The sequence below is a fragment of the Scomber scombrus genome, chromosome 21, assembly GCF_963691925.1.
Source record: "Scomber scombrus chromosome 21, fScoSco1.1, whole genome shotgun sequence".
In the NCBI taxonomy this organism is placed as follows: Eukaryota; Metazoa; Chordata; class Actinopteri; order Scombriformes; family Scombridae; genus Scomber; species Scomber scombrus.
The window spans coordinates 8087454-8106117 of record NC_084990.1 but is presented as its reverse complement, the minus strand read 5'-3'; the positions used below and the strand labels follow the sequence as shown (position 1 = coordinate 8106117).

Sequence of the window (18664 nt, the reverse complement as noted above, 5' to 3'; positions counted from 1 at the left end):
TGAATATGAAAACCGCCTTTAGTGTAAAAAAATCCCCTCCAAAAATGTGCTTCTTACCACCACCAAATAACAGACAGACCAGTGTTAGCATCTAGCTAGAGCAATTAGCACCTAAAGAACTAACTTGACATACCTCACGAGCTGTTGTGGAGACCAAAAACAGAGCTGAGAGAATTGTGAATTTAGGACCTACATTTGGACAAAAATATAACTCCAAATAAATTTGAATGTTGTTCATTTTCTACTGGATATGTACGGAAATTGTTTTCTAACACGTTTGTCATGTCAACTCTATGAGGTGTTGTGTTCATAGCTTGTTTCTGCTGCCTCCAGGTAGCCAAAAAGATGCAAGTGTATTATATGCTAAAGTGATCAGAAACATGCTAACACTGATTAAATAAACCCCTTAGCCAACAAGAGCACTGTTTACAACTTTCTAAACATAGCTACTAATACAGGATCAAATGTAGCAAATATGATATATTGCTAATACTGGATACCTGTGTTATTTTTTCCCCAACTGCATTCAAAGAAGACTGAATGAAAGTCATTATGAAAGCAAAACTGCAAACAACTGTAAAGTTTGTTATTAATTAGTTCCACACTTTCACATAATCTGAGTTATATTTCATCACAGGATATGTCCACTGACATGTAGATACATGTATAAACGCTTTTCCTTGGTAGTGTATTGCAACCACTGCTAATGTGTGTTCAGCCACAGAAAATGTATCTTTTTTGAAAGCGTCCCTCTAATTAAATAAACTTTAACATGCTGGTGTTGGGTTTTAGTGCAGAGAGGGAGGGTCAAGCTTTTCCAACTGCTAAATAATATTATTGTGGGTTCAAAAGTCTAACACAACATATAATTTCCTGTTGTCTCATTTCCTCAGATTTATTTTGTGGAACAGTAACAGGCTATCCAACAGTGACAGTGGAAACTCTTGAAGATAATGAGGTAAATATTAGATTTTACATTTGTGGGTCCACGAATCTCTTATTATACTCAAGATTTCAAATGATTTTTGAGATGTAAACAGTCATTTGTTTAAGGGTTGAAACTCTTAGTGTGTAATTACAAAGACTCCTTTCATCCATCCGCCCATCCACTTTTCCATCCGTGGCAAAAGAGCGAGCAGAGTAGTGCAAACAATGTCCTCCAGCTCCTCCTGGAGGGTCCATGAACACTCCCAGATAAGCTTATATGACTGCATTTCAATTTTGGGGTGATGGTTTTCTTTAGTTCCAGTTTCTCTCTTTCCCAGGTCAGAGGTCAGAGGTCAGGCTTAGCTTCACAACGTCAGACTAGTAGATGTTACTTTATCCTGTGCTGAAATGTATAGATCATCATGCCCTCAAAAAACCTCACAGTTCTATTGAAGGTCTGAACTGGTTGTAAAACGGTCTCTCGTTAATCACATGGCCTGTCTACTCCACGCCATTAAGATTTGTCTACTTCAAAATGCGAGTTACCACAACTTTGCAAATTAAAAGTTAGCGAATTAAAAATAGATTTTATTTTACAATTGGTAAATAATTAGCTTAAATGCTGTTTCAGATTCTTTTTACACACAATACAAACATAGATTTCGTTTATTGCTTAACCTTAGTCCCAATATGACTTCAGTTCATTTCCCCTGATCCTCTTTAAAGTTTGATATGGGTTAAATTAATTATGAAAAAGAAGAAGTGGGGAGGGCTGAACACTGGAGCAGGCACAGACCAATACAAAAGAATACACAGAGGTCAGAGAATTACAACACTTCAAAATAGGATAATTAAGTGTGTGTGACCATGATATCTAACCAAAAGCATCTGTGGCATGTTGAAAACCAAGATGTGGACAGCAGTAGAAAATTCATTGGACAGTGGGAACCGAGCAGAGTGACAAAAATACCTCAGGCAGAGAAGCACCCTTGCACTTAAACTCAAAATTGCATGTTTAACACTTGAATGAATCCTGTTTCCTTCTTTTTTCACTGATCCAGCAGTTCTTTCACCCAAACACACACACACACACACACACATACACACTCACAAGTTGACCGTGGTCACCTTTGGGGACATTACATAGACTTAAATTCATTTCCTGGAGACTTATCTTAACCCCTAACCTTAACCACTGACCTAAAAATCAGCATTTTTTTCTAATTGGGGACAAAGCTTTGTTCCCCAGTTGAGCAATCACCAACATCACTGTTTCTTGTCCCTCTCTTATTTACATATGTCCCAGTTTTCCAGCCAGTGCAGAGGCCATGTCAGCCAGCAGCTCCTCCCTGACGCAGTCCTCCCTTTTCTGCAGCTCGTGGACGAAATGCCCCATCAGTTCCTTCATCTCCACCACACGTCCCACCAGCTCCCTGCGGATCACGCTCTGCACCTCTGGGGGCCGATCTGACCTGCTGTCCACCACCTCAGGCCTCTGGCCGCATAGAGACACAGCCTTTTTCAGACCCCCAGCGTCAACATCCAGCAGTTTCTCTACAGTATGCCTTTGACCCAGACGGTCTGCATGTGTGAGCACAGGGATGATATATCCCAAGACTCCATCTCCAAACAGTTCCAGGGTGGCTCGGATTGCCTGAGCGGCATCCTGGTCAATCTCCATGCTGCAGCCTGGCGCCCGGATCACCAGCAGGAAGGCGTTTGGTCCGGGACCAGCAAGCTGAAGGCTCCTCAGAGCTTCTTTAGCTCTCTTATCGTCTCCCAGCGATGTCCCCAAAAGATCTGGGGTGTCAATCACTGCAACCTCTCTACTGTTCACTACTGTACTTCTCCTGGTACTCTCCATCAGGGGTTCCACAGTTGGCGCTGCAATGCAGCCCAACAAAGTGTCTGCCAGGGAGGTCCGTCCTCCACCGGCGGGCCCCAGGAGGATCAATCTCAGGCCAGGTTTCATTGGACCGCTGCTGCTGCTCTGATCTGTCTCCAAAGGTCCGTCACTGGTTGATCCTGCAGAGGTGACATGTTTAAATTAGATAAATAATAAAGCACTTTGCTCCTGCTTCTTTGAATTAAAAGACTTTTAAATGGATGAGTGATAGATGAGGTGGGATGCTAGCATGGGAGGATTCTCTTGTTTAAACACATTTAATTGGACAGAAACTGGAAATAGCAGAGAACTGAGAAAATGAAGAGATAAATGAACTGACCTGTGATGGCTTTGATGGCAGCAACCAACCATTTGCACTTTGAAATAAATCCTGATGGAGGAGTGATTAAAGGTCAACTGTTAAGCCAATAATTATCATGTAGACCTATCACTACAGTTACACTGATTCCTTCAGATACTAAATTGCTGTCATGTGTCTGAACATGTGTTTGAACTTCTGAGTCACTTCCTCTGATTACCCAAACGTACCATTTCAAAATGCCAACTTCTCCTGACCTGTTTACCCTCTCCTAAAAAGCCAATTTGCAGCACACTGAGAAGAGTAAACAAAACCCTACAAAAAAGGAGGAAGTGTGCTTACCTACGATAAACCGCCAAATTTGAGACAGCCATTTGCACAGGCTCTGGATTCCTGAAACACAAGCCATGCATAGAAAAGTCAGGAAATGCCTTTTTTGGATTTTTTTTTGGTGACATTTGATTTGCTGGTGTGAAATTAGGGATGTATTTCATACCACGGAGGGTTCCCACTAGATGGCTCACCCAGCCCCAAAGAGCTGACAAACCTGAGGCCAAAAACACAACATGTTACATTTCTGGTGATTTTATTTCACATTATATACAAATAGGAAGATCATTTTCCTTATTTCATAGTAGTTTATAGTTTTGGGTGGTGTCAGTTAAAGGGCGTATTCACAGTTTTTCATGTCTGTCTAAAAACTATAATCAGATGAACTTTGAACAGGTTTTGTTTGCTGTAATCATTCCTCCTGTTCATATGGACTATTTTAAGACCCCTTTATAATGCACTTTCATTGCAATGGGGGACAAAAGTTACAATCTTTTCCTTTTATGTTGGACAGTGTTTTCCTGTTGAGCTACAATGGAAGGATTGTTACAAAAAGAATGAATTATGCACTAAAAAGACTACTTTTTGAAGATTTCCACTTGATTTCACTAATTTAGGTGACTGAAGCTGTCATGTTACTTCAGGTGAACATTTAAACGTATGATTGTAAAGAAACAGGTCTGTGGATTTTGACCCAGGTCACTTACAATGAAAGCACATTTAAAAATAGATGTCTATTGGTCAAAACAGGAGGAATGATTGCAGCAAGAAAAATCTATTTTTAAGTGTTCATAAGGGCAACTGAACACACTCTAAAAACTGTCAATGTGTCCTTTAAAATCAGTCCTAAATAGCCAATACAGGCAGCACAAAGTGACCTCTGATCTGTGACACCTGACCCTAAGTAACCTCACCAGTTAAAGAGCAGAAGAGACGAATCGGCCATCGGATCAGAACAGGGAGGGCTGCAGAAAAAACACAGTGCTATCAGTTTTGTGGCTGACAAGTTGATTGGCTTTTTCTGTTTTAATTTAAGTAAATCTGCTGGTTAGAAGACATTCAAAGTGCAAACTTTCCTGACACGACGGATTTCAGTAAATCAATACCTGAGTGAAACCACCAGAAAATGTATATATTTTAATAACATGAATGCTAAATTTAAACTAGCCCCTTTGAAATTTTAACTCTGGGTTGCTGCAGTCAGGACAAAGACTACTGACTAAAATACCTTTTGCTTTCCTCAAGTGTGTATTCATAAATAATTCATACATAAAACTATGTTTGGTTGAAGGGTTTCTCCTGCACTGAGGTAAGGAAAAAAACAGGGGACTTTAAATTTAAATTAGATATATATATTTCATCAGTAAATCAATAATTATAAGTCTGTTTATGCTTTGAATGGGTTAAAGTTAAGTTAAAAATTGAGCATTTTAACTTAGATTGTAGCAAATATATCCAGTCTCACAGTTTCTGTTCTTTCTAGTTTCTTGCCTCACTATCTCTGTAAAGGATACGTCAATCGATCAGAGAATCAATGAGGCTTATATGACAGAGAATCTTTTCGTCTTTATAAATAAATCAGTAAATGTTCATGTTGTTGAGTGACTGACTCTGTGAGAATCTGTAGAGGAGATATCCCACCACGGTGAAAGCTCCCATCTGGGTGCTGTTGGTGTTCAGCCACCAGACTGAAGAGAGATGAAAGGAAGTAAAGCATGATATTAGTATTACAGTGTTGATCACAACTTAACTTAAGGCTCACCTTTCACCTAAATATAGCATGAAGAATGAAATTCCAGGAAAGCTGCTGTCATTGAATTTGAATTTGTGTTGTATGTGTGCAGGTTTGCATTCATTTTTAAATTCAATCAAACTATTTTCTAAAACTGAATCAAATTGAGCAATATGACAGATTTTTGACATGGGTATTTTAAAAACTAGACTAGAAATGAAAGAGATTCTGCTGCTAATTTGACATTATACTGTAGTTCATGTTTTATACTCCACAAATCTAATAGTGTCTTAGTTTTTGTGACCATATAGGCTAAACAAAACTGCATTATTAGAGTTAAAGTTTAAATAAGTGCTACATGATAATAATGTTTTTGAAGGCATGTTTGATGAATTATTAAAATTCTCTCACCTGCATCATCAGGGTCACATTTACACTCCATTTCTCTGCAGCTGACAGACCCCCGGTCTGCGTCAAGGTAAGGAGAAAATGTGACCGCACTCCTGCTCAGAGCTTTCAATACAAAAGCTGTGAAAGTTAAAAGTCCACGTGGGTTGACTCGCCTTGCTGTTTTGCAATGTTAACGTGATTGCACAAATTAAAACTTGGAACACACTCAGCAACAAAACACAACTGCTTTCCAAGATTTTCACAACAGATAAACCAGACTTGAGAAATAAGCCTGCCCACTTCCAGTCAGGAGTTGTTTTCAATATGAAGCCAAGTTTTAAGAAACGATCAAAACAGAAAACACACACATTAGGTAGATCCAAATAGTATAAAATAGTTAGATAATCTCTTTTACCCCCATAACAATAGAAAAATGTTGTTAAAGCTCCATTACCTGCTGTGTAGTCAGATTTATTCCCCCAGGAATGCCATCTACTTTAAGTTGGTCAAAACATGACGTAGCTGACGTGTGGTCATATTGTTTGTGTGTGTGTGTGTGTGTGATTCCTTCTTCCTGCATTTGCTTGCACAGGCCTGCCCTCAGCAGGAACATTGCTCTATTTTATTGTACTGGGTGGCAATAACAATGCAGCGAGAAGATCCTGGTATGCTGATAATCCTGCAGTCTTAATTTAGAAGGACACACCTAGAAGAACTGGAAATGCTGCTTAACATGTACAGTATAGTGACTTATGTAGTTAGTATGGTGAAAACAGATGTAGGAGCAAGTGAAGGGCTATAAAAAGCTTTTTTTTATTAATGCAAAATGATTATCAAAAAAATGTCATTCTTGGTTACGGTACTTTTATGATCATGTTTACAGTACACTGTATTACAATACAATCAGACTTCTTTTACAACTCTCATAACCAACATAAACCAGCCATTCAAAACATGATCAATGTAAGAGATTAAACAAAGACTGCAGCCTTGCAAAAAGGGAGTAAATCAGCAGGTTTCATTTAATCAAGCAGAACAGTAAACTTTATCTTCTGCACACTGAATACAGTGGCTGCTCGTCCCAAATCTATACATAGTGAGTTTAAAACAACCCCAGGATCCCCCCTGAGCAATCATTTGGCTCCCTGCTTTTTAAAACAGCTTTTAAATCTACCAGGAGTGTGTTCATGCTAAAGCAGCTGGACACATTTCTACACCAGGAAGTGTGAACACAGAAGCGCTGATGTGAAACCAGTCTGATGAAGGCACAGCGAGTCAGATATCTGAAGCCTCACGGTGCCAGTTGGGCAATCAGAGCATCTATCAGCTCCTGCTTCTTAGTGCCGGTGGTCCGAACCCCAAACTGCTTACAGGCGTCCTTCAGCACAGGCACGGTCAGCTTTCCCAGGGTGCCGTTCTGCACGTGGGCCCTCAGCTCGTCTTCTGGCAGCTCCACTTTGGCCTTCTTCTCCGCCCTGCCTCCAGCATCATCTGTAATTTCGTACACAAAATGACCAAATTTAAAATTTCTGCACCAACAAGCAAACACGGTCTTGCTTAGTTTCAGTGATGACTGCAGCGCTGACCTGTTTTGCGTTTGGCAGCTGGTTTGTTCTCTGGGTTGTAGCCGGGAGGGTAGACCAGATCTTTAAACTCGTCAGTCAGGGGACCCAGGCGGTTGTTAATCTGGTCCACCTTTGGCACTGACAGAGACAGACGGATACAGAAAGTATAAGATAGAGAACAGGCAACGGTTATCAGGATATCTGGCTGCATGTTTGTCTGCATCTTACTGATGAGGTCTTCTATGTCTTCTGGAGCCATCATATCCAGAGCCAAGGCCTCCAAGTTCCTGTAATGCTGCTGGATGACCGGATTCTCAAAAGCATCACTCCTGCAATTCATTACAAGGAAGGAAAAACAGCTGAATTATCTTATCCATTTATTATTAATAAATGTGTAAATATGGTGTCAAAAAAAAGTGGCAAAACAAAACTCTTTCTTAAGGTTTTTTTTTTTTAGACATTTATAAACTAAAATCTACATAAAAAAATTGGCATTCTTCTAAAAGACCATTAGAACCTATAAAGATGGTTGTTGTGGTGTCTTTATACTGTGTACATATGTCATGTGCAACTACCTGTATTTGAATCGGAGCTTGGTGACAATCTCCTTCATCTTGTCCACCTGCATTTGTGACGCACTTGGGAACTGGGGGGGGTCCATAGTCCTCAAGTCGTCAGCATAGGGCAGGTAGATGGCGTTGAAACCTGATATGGGTAAGAGTACACTGCAATGATCTAAAGTGTTGAGTGTTGTTTCCTGTATAGCTTACTCCTGTAAAGTGAGAAGCTAGTGTAGTCAAATACAGCTGCAGTCATTGCAGAGAGGAACTCAACTTTAAAGTCGGCTTCACCTGTGAGGTCTGGGACTTAATTAAACGCATCGCATCTCCCCGCCGAGCTCAGCAGTGTATTACCTGGCGGCGTAATCTGCACTTTCCCCTCGTCGACGTGCTCTCTCTGAGGCACCAGGGCGACGAATCGAGGAGGGTAGTTTCTGCGGGAGGTGCAGCGGCACAGAGCGAACACGTTCTTCTCGCTGCACTTGGTCAGCAGGGCAGAGAACAGACACGCGCTGCCTGAGGTGGAAAACACAGAACATACTGTAGCTCAGAGAAGTGAGAGGCTGAAGTCCCCACTGGGCTGATGATGTAACACAATCTTGATGACACTGTCAAATAAATAGCATATATTAAAGTAATGTATTAAAATTCTCAACACTGAGAGGCTGGAAAATGAAGAATGTTTGGTTGTTTTGCTTAAAAAATGACTTTAATGATCGATTAAGTTATTTTACTATAAACAGACTAATTGATTAACTGACTAATCATTTCAGCTGTAATTATCTCATATCACTCATGTGCTCTGCTAATAATATAGTGGCGGTTTCTTCCTACAGCTGCAAATCTCACAGTGAATTAATTACATATTTTGAACACATTTAATCAAGTTTTCAAAATGTTTATTCATGTAACACGATAAGTCACACGTATAACATTTCCTGCCATAATAATAAAGAGGTGAAATGTTCTTGTGTCCCATAATGGTCCTATTCAGAGGCTTTTCAACCCCATCAAGAACACTTTTGGTATGATAAAACCCACCAGAATTGTTTTTCAGAAGGCTTTCCATCAATTATAAATTCAACCCCCTGCAATGTGGAAACGTCCATACTGGCTTCTGTGGTTTTTAGATGTCACCTCATTAGTTTTGAACTCAATCAGACAACACAGACGCAGTGTTACCTTTCACTTCGTCCTCCTCGGGGTAGATGAAGACAGCGGGCCGGATGTGATGGTGCAGTTTGAGCTTCTCCATGGGTTTGAATCCAATCAGGAAAAATCCAGGATCTTCAAACTTCTTGATGGCGTCCACCTCGTCTCGCTCCATCACGATCTGTTTCTTACCATACGTCTACAGCAGACACAACAAACAGTGCAGTTAATGAGCGTAATCTTTCACAAAATGCACTTAAGTGATAAGTAAAAGGCGCTTCATTCTGTCTACTCTTACCTGGGCTTTCTTTATGTCGCTGGGCAGTAGCAGGCTGCCAGTCTGGGTGTGGAAGGTGCGGGTTTTGCTGCGGACTGGCTCGTTGGTTTCTCTGTACAGTCTGATTGGAGCTGGTTTCCGAGCAGTAACAGCACTTGCATACATTCCCACTGCTATGTTCATGCCCTCACCAAGACACAGATTAAGCCTAAAAGATGGCAGAGAGGGCAGGTTGAGAGAGAAGTGGTTAAAAAGACCTAAATATGAACCACAGTCAGAGGGAGAGTGATGGTGTATGTAATTATCATGTATTGCTACCTGGCCATTGCTCTCTTCTTCTGCTCTCTGGCCCGAACCCTCTTCTGGAGGTCCTCCAGTTTGTCACAAGGCTCCAGCTGCAGCCCCAACTCACTCTCATCCTCCGGCGGATTCACGATGTCGCAAAAGAAGAGCGAGACGTCGAAGCCGCCTGGTTTCATCAGGTGCATTAAATCTATGACGACACCTGAGAGAGGAGGAACGAGCTAAGTGAGGTCGCCTGCATGTTAAACGTATTTTAAAGTGGCAATGCAAAGTTTTTACAGTAAAGTTACACCTGTATTATCAGCCTATGTCTTACAATTGGACTGTGATCAATGTTATAAAGTGAAATGTACTGTTTGTAACTCATAGGATTTATGTGTACTGTAGGTGTCAGGCAAATAGCAAAGTCTCCAAAGGAAGCTCTAATACAGAGCACGACTACAGGTTTTCATTAAAAAAAAAAAGGGTGAGCGGCTTTTGCTTCTGACCCACCCGTCTCTTTGAGGTCGCTGGCCTTGGTGCGAGCCTGCCGGTCCTTCGTGCTGTCGCCTCCATGTGGGTCGTCCCTGCAGGTGAAGATCATTAGCCGCTTGTGTGATAGGCGTAGCTTGATGTCGCTGTAGAGGTTGGCGCAGCACCACAGGGCGTCACCCAACGACGTCTCCCCGCTGCCCATTGTCTCTGCCGCGAGCGTGGCGCCTTTTCCCCCGCGTAGGGCGTCCACATCCTGCACTCTCTTTGCACCTGTGGAAAGAAAAGACGAAGACAGAAGAGAAAAGACAGGTGAGATAACACAACAATAAGCAACGTTTTATCCAGACACATTTGAAGCATGAGCAGAATAATGGATGAAGTTTGAGGTATGTAGCATCTCACCAGGTTCATCGAGGTTGTGGTACACGTAGACGTGCTTGAAGGAGTTTCTGGGGTTCTTGCTCTGCTCTGTACCATAAAACACCAGAGCCACCAAGTCCCTGTAACTACTGATGATCTTACTGGAGTACACACTGCGCACAACCTAAGAAAGAGATGCTTAGTATCACGAGACTGAAAAATTAAAAAGGTGCATATCTGTGAAAAAATTGACAAAATGATGTGATTCTATAATATTGTTATTTACAACAGGTTATGCTTAACATATGTACGATTCAGCAACACAATCCAACCTTTCCACAAACACATTTTATTTTTTTGGATTTACAGTATGATTTATAACAATAAATAAAGCACATTTTTGCAACTCCTAAATACACATCTACATCGTGACCAAATTCAAATCCAAACATTTCTAGATTGTGTTGATCTGTGCAGGAGCTTATTTATTATGGATGATGGAGGCTGATACATAAACATGATCAGCACTACACAGAGAAGACAAAAACAACTGGCCGGCTTACCTGCATGGTCATATCAAAGTTAGACGGCTGTCCATCTTCTCCTTTGACGAACATTTCCTTGGAGGCATCCACCAAGAACACCAAACTGTCTCTCCCGGTGCTCTTGTAATCACCTGACAAACACAAACAGCCTGATTTGTTTTTGCTGAATCTTTAAGCCTAAAGTCTTACTTTTTAAAAATAATATCATATAATATAACTAATATCATATATGCTAACATGTTAGTAACCTATGTAATATTTAACTGATTTGGACAATAACTAAACTCTCACAAGCCTTGGGCCTTGGGCCAAGATGGGCCTTTTTTCTTTTTTTTAAACTATTTTCTAACACTCTAAAGACTAAAGAATAAGTTACTTATTATTAGTTACTAGAAAAAAACCCTGAAAATGTAATTGATGATGGTAATAATCATGACCTGAGCTGAAGCAAGGCTAAATGTTTTTACTTATTTATTTGTATGTATGGCACGATAGGGAGGAGAGGGGAGAGACTTTTCTTCCAGTCAGTATTTCATTGATTCTTTAACAGGAAGCTGCATTCTTCCTTCCTTTGGGATTAATAAAGTATCTATCGATCTAAAAATCCTCTTTATGCATCAGTCTGTCTGTATTTATCTTTGCTCTTCATTGTTTTCACTTAAAATCGATTTTTTTTTCATCATAACATTCCGGAATATGACAGTCCTTCTACAGATTGACATCATAGGACTGAAGCTTCTAAATCTGCAGCCAGATTGTCATTCGGTATCATCTGTTCGCACAGGAGACACGAAAGTACAACCCAAGAGTTAGTTTTCGCTATACTTGCTTTCAATTAGCAAAATCTGCCAAAAATAAAAAAATGGGAAGACGTAGAATCCGATCCAGAAAACTGTCACCAGCGACCTCAACAGGAGAGGAGAAGAAAATAGGTGAGAGAGACTAAACACACCAAAATGTTCTCACACATTATACACTGAAAAAAGTCATGATACTACTTTATGTATTGAAATATGGTGTCACATCTATTTTTCAGTTGTTTTTTTGTGATGAGGTTCAAAATTAAATGATGTTAGTTGGAAAAAATTTCATAGTGAGGTGTAAATTTAAAAAGGAGCAGGACACATGTTGCTTAATGTCAAAAGAGAAATTTTATCTTTACAAAAATGTACAATTCAGTAAAAACTGCAGAAAGGACATAACTTAGTATTGACATATATTGATAATGTGATTACAGTTAGTTTTGATCATTTGTATTCAGTTTGATGCTCTTAACTAATCTATTAATCTTTGTGAAGGCTCCTCATTTAAATGGTCTAGAAATCATCAGTTGTATGTTTGTGATGTACTAACTTATATTTTCTCTCCATGTTTTGAAGCACCTTTTGACAAAGGGCTGCAACCTAAAGATCTGCTGTTCAGCAAATGGAGCCAATATCAGCTCCAGCACTTTACATTCGACGGAGTATTCAGCAGAGTGGCTCGGTGCAAAGACCTTCGCACCAATGTTGCTGTGGCCGTAAAGATACTGAACAAGAGGACCAATGACTCCCAGGAGACCAGCAAAGAGGTGGGTCATCTGATTCTTTGAGCAGCACATTTCATTTAATATGTATCCTTAAATGTTAGCTGAATCACCCGTCTAACGTCTCCTTTCTTCTCTCTAGCTGGCCATGTTGAAAGTCATCCGGGGGATCGATCCGCTCAACATTGTCCACTTTCACGACAGTTTTGTGCACATGGAGAAAACATGTCTTGTCTTCGAAATGCTAGATAAGACACTCCATGAGCTGCTGAGAGAGAGACGTGGCAACCCTCTCTCTCTTCAGCAAATTAGACCAATCACAGAACAGGTATGTGGCTCTGACCATTCTATGAAAGATCAATTATATTTATGCATCATTGCACCAGCATTTGGAAAAACACATTCAGAACCTTGTAGATTTTCAACTGTGGCATCTTAATTTCTTCTTCTGTCCCTGCAGATGGTCTCTGCCCTTGGAGCTTTAAAGAGTGCCGGTGTGATTCACACAAACATCACACCACATAACATCATGGTCGTGAACCACAAAGCCACCCCGTTCCAAGTCAAACTGATCGACTTCAGTTCTGCTGTCAAGGCTTCTGAAGTCGAACGTGGTATAACTCTGCAGAATATTGCTTACAGGTGAGTTACAGATTTACAGATTCACGTTGAATTAGACTGAAATATTAATATGTAACCTTACAACATGTCAAACTGTGCAGAAACTGTTCGTAACATTTTCTAAAATGTTCTTCTCTCCTTCCTCCCTCAGATCTCCGGAAGTAATCCTTGGTCTTCCCATAACAGAGGCTGCAGACATGTGGTCTGTTGGTATCGTTCTGGCCACCCTTTACCTCACCAGCATCCCTTTCCCACAGCGCTGCCTCTATTACCTGGTGTGTAATCTAATGCACCTAATTTGTCCAAGCACAAACAGAAATATGGTGGATCTTGTTGGCTGATGTGATTTTATATATTCTTTCTCCAGATGAAAAGTATGGTGGAGACCCTGGGCCAGCCGGAGGACCAGATCCTTGACGACGGGACCTACACACGGCTATACTTCAGCCAGACCCAGAACTCCAGAAAACCAGCATGGAGGTTAAAGGTATGAAAGCATGGCCTGCAGCACTTAAAGCAGGTTGGATATTGTTCCACTTATATTGTAGAAATTCTGAAAACGTACCTCACTACATTCTCTGTTGATTTAGACTGTTGATGAGCATAAGGATATGACTGGATTCCCGCCTCAAAGCAACGGAGCCAGCTGCAGGTTTAGCAGCTTGGAACACCTCATGATGGTAAGTGGTACAAATACACACTGAATTAACAGCAACACTCTGGAGGTAAAGAATCAAATTAATCTGAACGACCATTGATTTTGTTTCCAAATGCAGCTGTATCCAGAGACGGAGACGATCCAGGAGAAGTTGGCGTTTGTTCACCTACTTAAAAAGATGATGCGTCTGACTCCTCAACAAAGAATCTCCCCAAGCGAAGCACTTAGTCACCGCTTCGTAGACATGAGCAAAGAGGCTGACACTGATGACACCAGTTCTCAGTGAGTGATCACGTGGTTGGGTTAATACAGTTTGTAGATGAAATGTGATGTTAGATACAAACTGTACGAGATAGATGGATGTTAAATTGATTGAAGGATCCATTCGCTAAATCCTTTGTTGTCATGCGTCTTCCAGTGAAACGACCTCACCTGTTATCAGTCGTCAAGAGACAAAAGACAAAGACTCTGATGCTGCTGAGGAAGCAGCCATGACACCTGCCTCCACAGAGAAACCATCAGATGCACCTGTACCGGACCAGTATGATAATTCAGCTGACAAAGGTCCGGTCACTGTAGCTGATGAAGCCGCAGACTCTACTGCCTCTCAAGACGCTGCTTCAACAGGCCCTCCTGAGACCGACCCATATGACGCTGTTTCGGCTGAAAAAGGTTTGGTCACTGCAGCTGATGAAGCCACAGACTCCACTGCCTCTCAAGAAGCTGCTTCATCAGCCCCTCCTGAAACCGACCCATATGACGCTGTTTTGGCTGAAAAAGGTCTGGTCCCTGCAGCTGATGAAGCCACAGACTCTACTGCCTCTCAAGTTGCTGCTTCAACAGGCCCTCCTGAGACCGCCTCATATGACGCTGTTTCGGCTGAAAAAGGTCCGCTCACTGCAGCTGATGAAGCCACAGACTCCACTGCCTCTCAAGACGCTGCTTCATCAGCCCCTCCTGAGCCATATGACGCTGTTTCGGCCCCTGCAGCTGATGAAGCCACAGACTGCACTGCCTCTCAAGACGCTGCTTCATCAGCCCCTCCTGAGACCGGCCCATATGACGCTGTTTCGGCTGAAAAAGGTCTGGTCCCTGCAGCTGATGAAGCCACAGACTCTACTGCCTCTCAAGATGCTGCTTCAACAGGCCCTCCTGAGACCGACCCATATGACGCTGTTTCGGCTGAAAGAGGTCCGGTCACTGCAGCTGATGAAGCCACAGACTCTATTGCCTCTCAAGACGCTGCTTCATCAGCCCCTCCTGAGCCATATGTCGCTGTTTCGGCTGAAAAAGGTCCGGTCCCTGCAGTTGATGAAGCCACAGACTCCACTGCCTCTCAAGACACTGATTCAACAGTCCCTCCTGAGACCGACCCATACGATGCTGTTTCTGCTGAAAAAGGTCCGGTCACTGCAGCTGATGAAGCCACAGACTCCACTGCCTCTCAAGATGCTGCTTCATCAGCCCCTCCTGAGACCTACCCATATGACGCTGTTTCGGCTGAAAGAGGTCCGGTCACTGCAGCTGATGAAGCCACAGACTCTATTGCCTCTCAAGATGCTGCTTCATCAGCCCCTCCTGAGACCGACCCATATGATGCTGTTTCGGCTGAAAAAGGTCCGGTCACTGCAGCTGATGAAGCCACAGACTCTACTGCCTCTCAAGATGCCGCTTCATTAGCCCCTCCTGAGACCGACCCATATGACGCTGTTTCGGCTGAAAGAGGTCCGGTCACTGTAGCTGATGAAGCCACAGACTCCACTGCCTCTCAAGATGCTGCTTCATCAGCCCCTCCTGAGACCGACCCATATGACGCTGTTTCGGCTGAAAGAGGTCCGGTCACTGCAGCTGATGAAGCCACAGACTCTATTGCCTCTCAAGACGCTGCTTCATCAGCCCCTCCTGAGCCATATGACGCTGTTTCGGCTGTAAAAGGTCCAGTCACTGCAGCTGATCAAGCCACAGACTCTACTGCCTCTCAAGACGCTGCTTCAACAGGCCCTCCCGAGACCGACCCATATGACACTGTTTCGGCTGAAAAAGGTCCAGTCACTGCAGCTGATGAAGCCACAGACTCTACTGCCTCTCAAGATGCTGCTTCAACAGGCCCTCCCGAGACCGACCCATATGACACTGTTTCGGCTGAAAAAGGTCCAGTCACTGCAGCTGATGAAGCCACAGACTCTACTGCCTCTCAAGACGCTGCTTCAACAGGCCCTCCCGAGACCGACCCATATGACACTGTTTCGGCTGAAAAAGGTCCGGTCACTGCAACTGATGAAGCCACAGACTCTACTGCCTCTCAAGACGCTGCTTTAACAGCCCTTCCTGAGACCGACCCATATGACGCAATTTTGGCTGACAAAGGTCCGGTCACTGCAGCTGATGAAGCCACAGAGGGTCAAGTCACAGCTTTCTCAAACCTTGAAGCCTTAGCTACTACAGAAGCTGAAATACATCGAGCTGGTCCAGCTGAAAAAAGCACAGCTATGGATTCTGTGGTATCAGCTACTAGTTCTACACAAAGTCGCATGAAGCCACTGATGAGGAGGTTCTTTGGCAGGATGCTCAGGGCCATGTGCTGCTGTTGCTGCTCTGCAGCTGTGGATGAATAATCCCATGTTTTTATCCTCTGTGTGACATGTAAATTAAAAAAATGCATAAAAATATCTACTGAATTGAATCTGTGAGCTGTCAGTAAGCAACTTCAAGAGATGTCATAGTAGCCACAGCAGTGGTCTTAATGGCAGCAGGAGCATTGGTTTTAGTAGCCAAAAGTAACAGTAGTATTGTAGTAGTTTTATAAGTAATGATAGTGTACCACAAACATAACATATTATATAATATATATTATGGAGCAACTGACTGTCGACCAAACTGATTATCAATTAAGACATTCGTCATTTTTCATATTATGGGGATGGGCATGTTTTTATTGCCTAGCCGATTTTAAAAAAATGTCCCTTTTAGTGATGCATGCTCTCTTCTGACGCAGCTACAACTCTTTCGGACACAGTCCAACTTATGCTGGTATAAAATTCACTCAGCAACATTAGTTGGTAAGAAGAGCCTTTCATAGTTACAAAACTCAACCCTGTATCACAAGTTTAGTTTCTGTCTCCTGCATCTCTCTCTCACACACACACACACACACACACACACACACACACACACACACACACACACACACACACACACACACACACACACACACACACACACACACACACACACACACACACACACACACAGATTTTAGTAAACGTCGTGTGACGATACCCTAATCCTCCTACACATATTTTGAAGATTTACTGTAACTAAATATCGGCTCCAAGTATCAGTTATCAGCCTCCTTGACTTACAAATAATCAGTTTTGGAATCGGACCTGAAAATAAGTTAAAATAAAAAAGTTTGCCTTTAACATCGTACATTGTATTCAACCTCCACTGTTACATAATTGAATTACTAATTACACATCACATTTAATCTTTGCACTTCATCGCTACTTAATTATAAAGTGTGATCAAATCAAAGTTGTCGAACAAAGTTGCCTGACTGTAGGAATGCCAAGTGAAGTATAATAATGTGGAGGAAAAAATATAGAGGAGAGGAATAATGACCAAATCAAAATCATAAATTATATCTGCTAATTATGTATTAACAGCACTCAGAGGAAGACATGAGGGAGCTTTCATCTCACCTCCAGATTCCTCTCCTTCCTCCTGCTCTTCCTCCTCGTTTTCATTCCTATAGTAGGCGTTCCACTCTGCCATTGGTGCTGCTGTTGGTCCTGGCAAAGGATTAAACAGGAAAGTGAAGTAGCTTGGAAACCCCTTAAATGCAAACAACGGTGTGCTACATGGATGTGAGTCACAGAGGTTCTTTTTTGGCTAAGGTTGAGCTCGTTAACCGTATCCTGGTTCAGGACATAACACTGCTGCACTGAACTTTCATCAAGTTTTGTTTACAGTCGTCCTGCATGAAGAGTATTTACACCCAAGGAACGTAATCAGAATTGAGATATAGAGCCAATGCTGGTGTTGGATCTCGTCAATACTGCATTGCTCTGAAGTTGAATTATCAATTTCCTGGGCTCCTTTCAAACTTTCAGAGAATAACTGAACAAAGAAACGATGCTGCAGTCGACTTCCAATTCAGGTTGAGTATAAAGTGAAGGGAAACATAAATAATGATGTTTTGTGGCTGATTCTCCATTTTTTCACCACTTACACTTATGAAAGGTCCAGATCAAAAACCACTACATTTTATTCTGTTTCTGAAAATTGAAACAAATACTGTCTAATGTGATCTGGATGGAGGGATAACGGTGAAATTGCCCTTTTTTCACAGATACAATGATGGTTTATGAGTCTCTTGGTTATTTAGTCTGGTTATCAGATTTGACAGGTCTAAATAGAGTGGTTTTGGATCTGGATATGTGGTCTGGATGGGGGAAAGCAGTGAAATTGTCCTTTAAAAAAAAAAGAGGAATTCGGCTTTCATGAGCAAAATAAAGGTTTCACAAATCTGAAAGTGAGTTGAAACAGCGTTAAAGCTTTTGCTAAGATGTCCAACACTTTTCATATGTATAAGTGGTGCAAATACGGCAGCTAAATATCTTCATTTGTTTCCCTAAACTTTATTTCACACCTGATCAGAGATTAACAATAGTATCGTAATAAAGAAGTGGTGCTTATTTAATCAGAGAACAATAATTATGCAAAAAGACAGAGCCATTTGCAAACATTACTGGAGTTTAATTAAGATGTTATTACTGTTTGACTTCTGACAGACAACTTAAGTTAGCTTAGCTAGTAATTAGCCACTGATAGCATCACTGGTATTTTGGGTTTGATAAGCCGCCAACTGCAAATATCAAATAGTGCACATAAACTGTATCTACTAAACTGTGTGTACTTTGCAGAAAATACCTGGAAAAGTATTAAATCATTGTACAAGCATACAGTCACTTACCGAGGGTTGCTACTTTGAACTCAACACAGCAACAGACTAGTTTCAATGACGGGCGCGTACAGGTAC

General features: G+C 41.8%; 2 protein-coding genes across 2 annotated transcripts; both read right to left on the bottom strand.

Annotated features, from left to right (window-relative positions):
* Nucleotides 1-916: 916 nt before the first annotated feature.
* Nucleotides 917-6022, bottom strand: LOC134003519 (GTPase IMAP family member 7-like). Its single transcript, XM_062442747.1, has 7 exons — nt 5605-6022; nt 5072-5149; nt 4376-4426; nt 3628-3678; nt 3474-3524; nt 3153-3203; nt 917-2952 (listed from the first exon to the last, which is right to left on the bottom strand). Exons 1-7 carry the CDS (start codon nt 5633-5635, stop codon nt 2219-2221), a joined length of 1047 nt encoding a protein of 348 aa, XP_062298731.1. The 5' UTR covers nt 5636-6022; the 3' UTR covers nt 917-2218.
* A 361-nt stretch (nt 6023-6383) lies between these two features.
* On the bottom strand, nt 6384-18617 carry xrcc6 (X-ray repair complementing defective repair in Chinese hamster cells 6). The gene is made up of 13 exons (XM_062442315.1): nt 18599-18617; nt 17325-17414; nt 10838-10950; nt 10317-10458; nt 9933-10184; nt 9456-9642; nt 9159-9345; nt 8891-9059; nt 8063-8224; nt 7724-7853; nt 7377-7477; nt 7170-7286; nt 6384-7074 (listed from the first exon to the last, which is right to left on the bottom strand). Exons 2-13 carry the CDS (start codon nt 17395-17397, stop codon nt 6875-6877), a joined length of 1833 nt encoding a protein of 610 aa, XP_062298299.1. The 5' UTR covers nt 17398-17414; nt 18599-18617; the 3' UTR covers nt 6384-6874.
* Between the last annotated feature and the right edge of the window lie 47 nt (nt 18618-18664).

Coding starts and splice junctions, on each gene's coding strand:
- LOC134003519 (XM_062442747.1), bottom strand. CDS start 5,635: ATGGAGTGTAAATGTGACCCTGATGATGCAG. Junction 5,150..5,604: donor ATGTGACCCTGATGATGCAG/GTGAGAGAATTT, acceptor ATCTCTCTTCAG/TCTGGTGGCTGAACACCAAC. Junction 3,679..4,375: donor TCTCTTCTGCTCTTTAACTG/GTGAGGTTACTT, acceptor TTTTGGCCTCAG/GTTTGTCAGCTCTTTGGGGC.
- xrcc6 (XM_062442315.1), bottom strand. CDS start 17,397: ATGGCAGAGTGGAACGCCTACTATAGGAATGAAAACGAGGAGGAAGAG. Junction 9,060..9,158: donor GCGACATAAAGAAAGCCCAG/GTAAGAGTAGAC, acceptor TGTCTGCTGTAG/ACGTATGGTAAGAAACAGAT. Junction 8,225..8,890: donor CGAGGAGGACGAAGTGAAAG/GTAACACTGCGT, acceptor TTTCCACCTCAG/GCAGCGCGTGTCTGTTCTCT.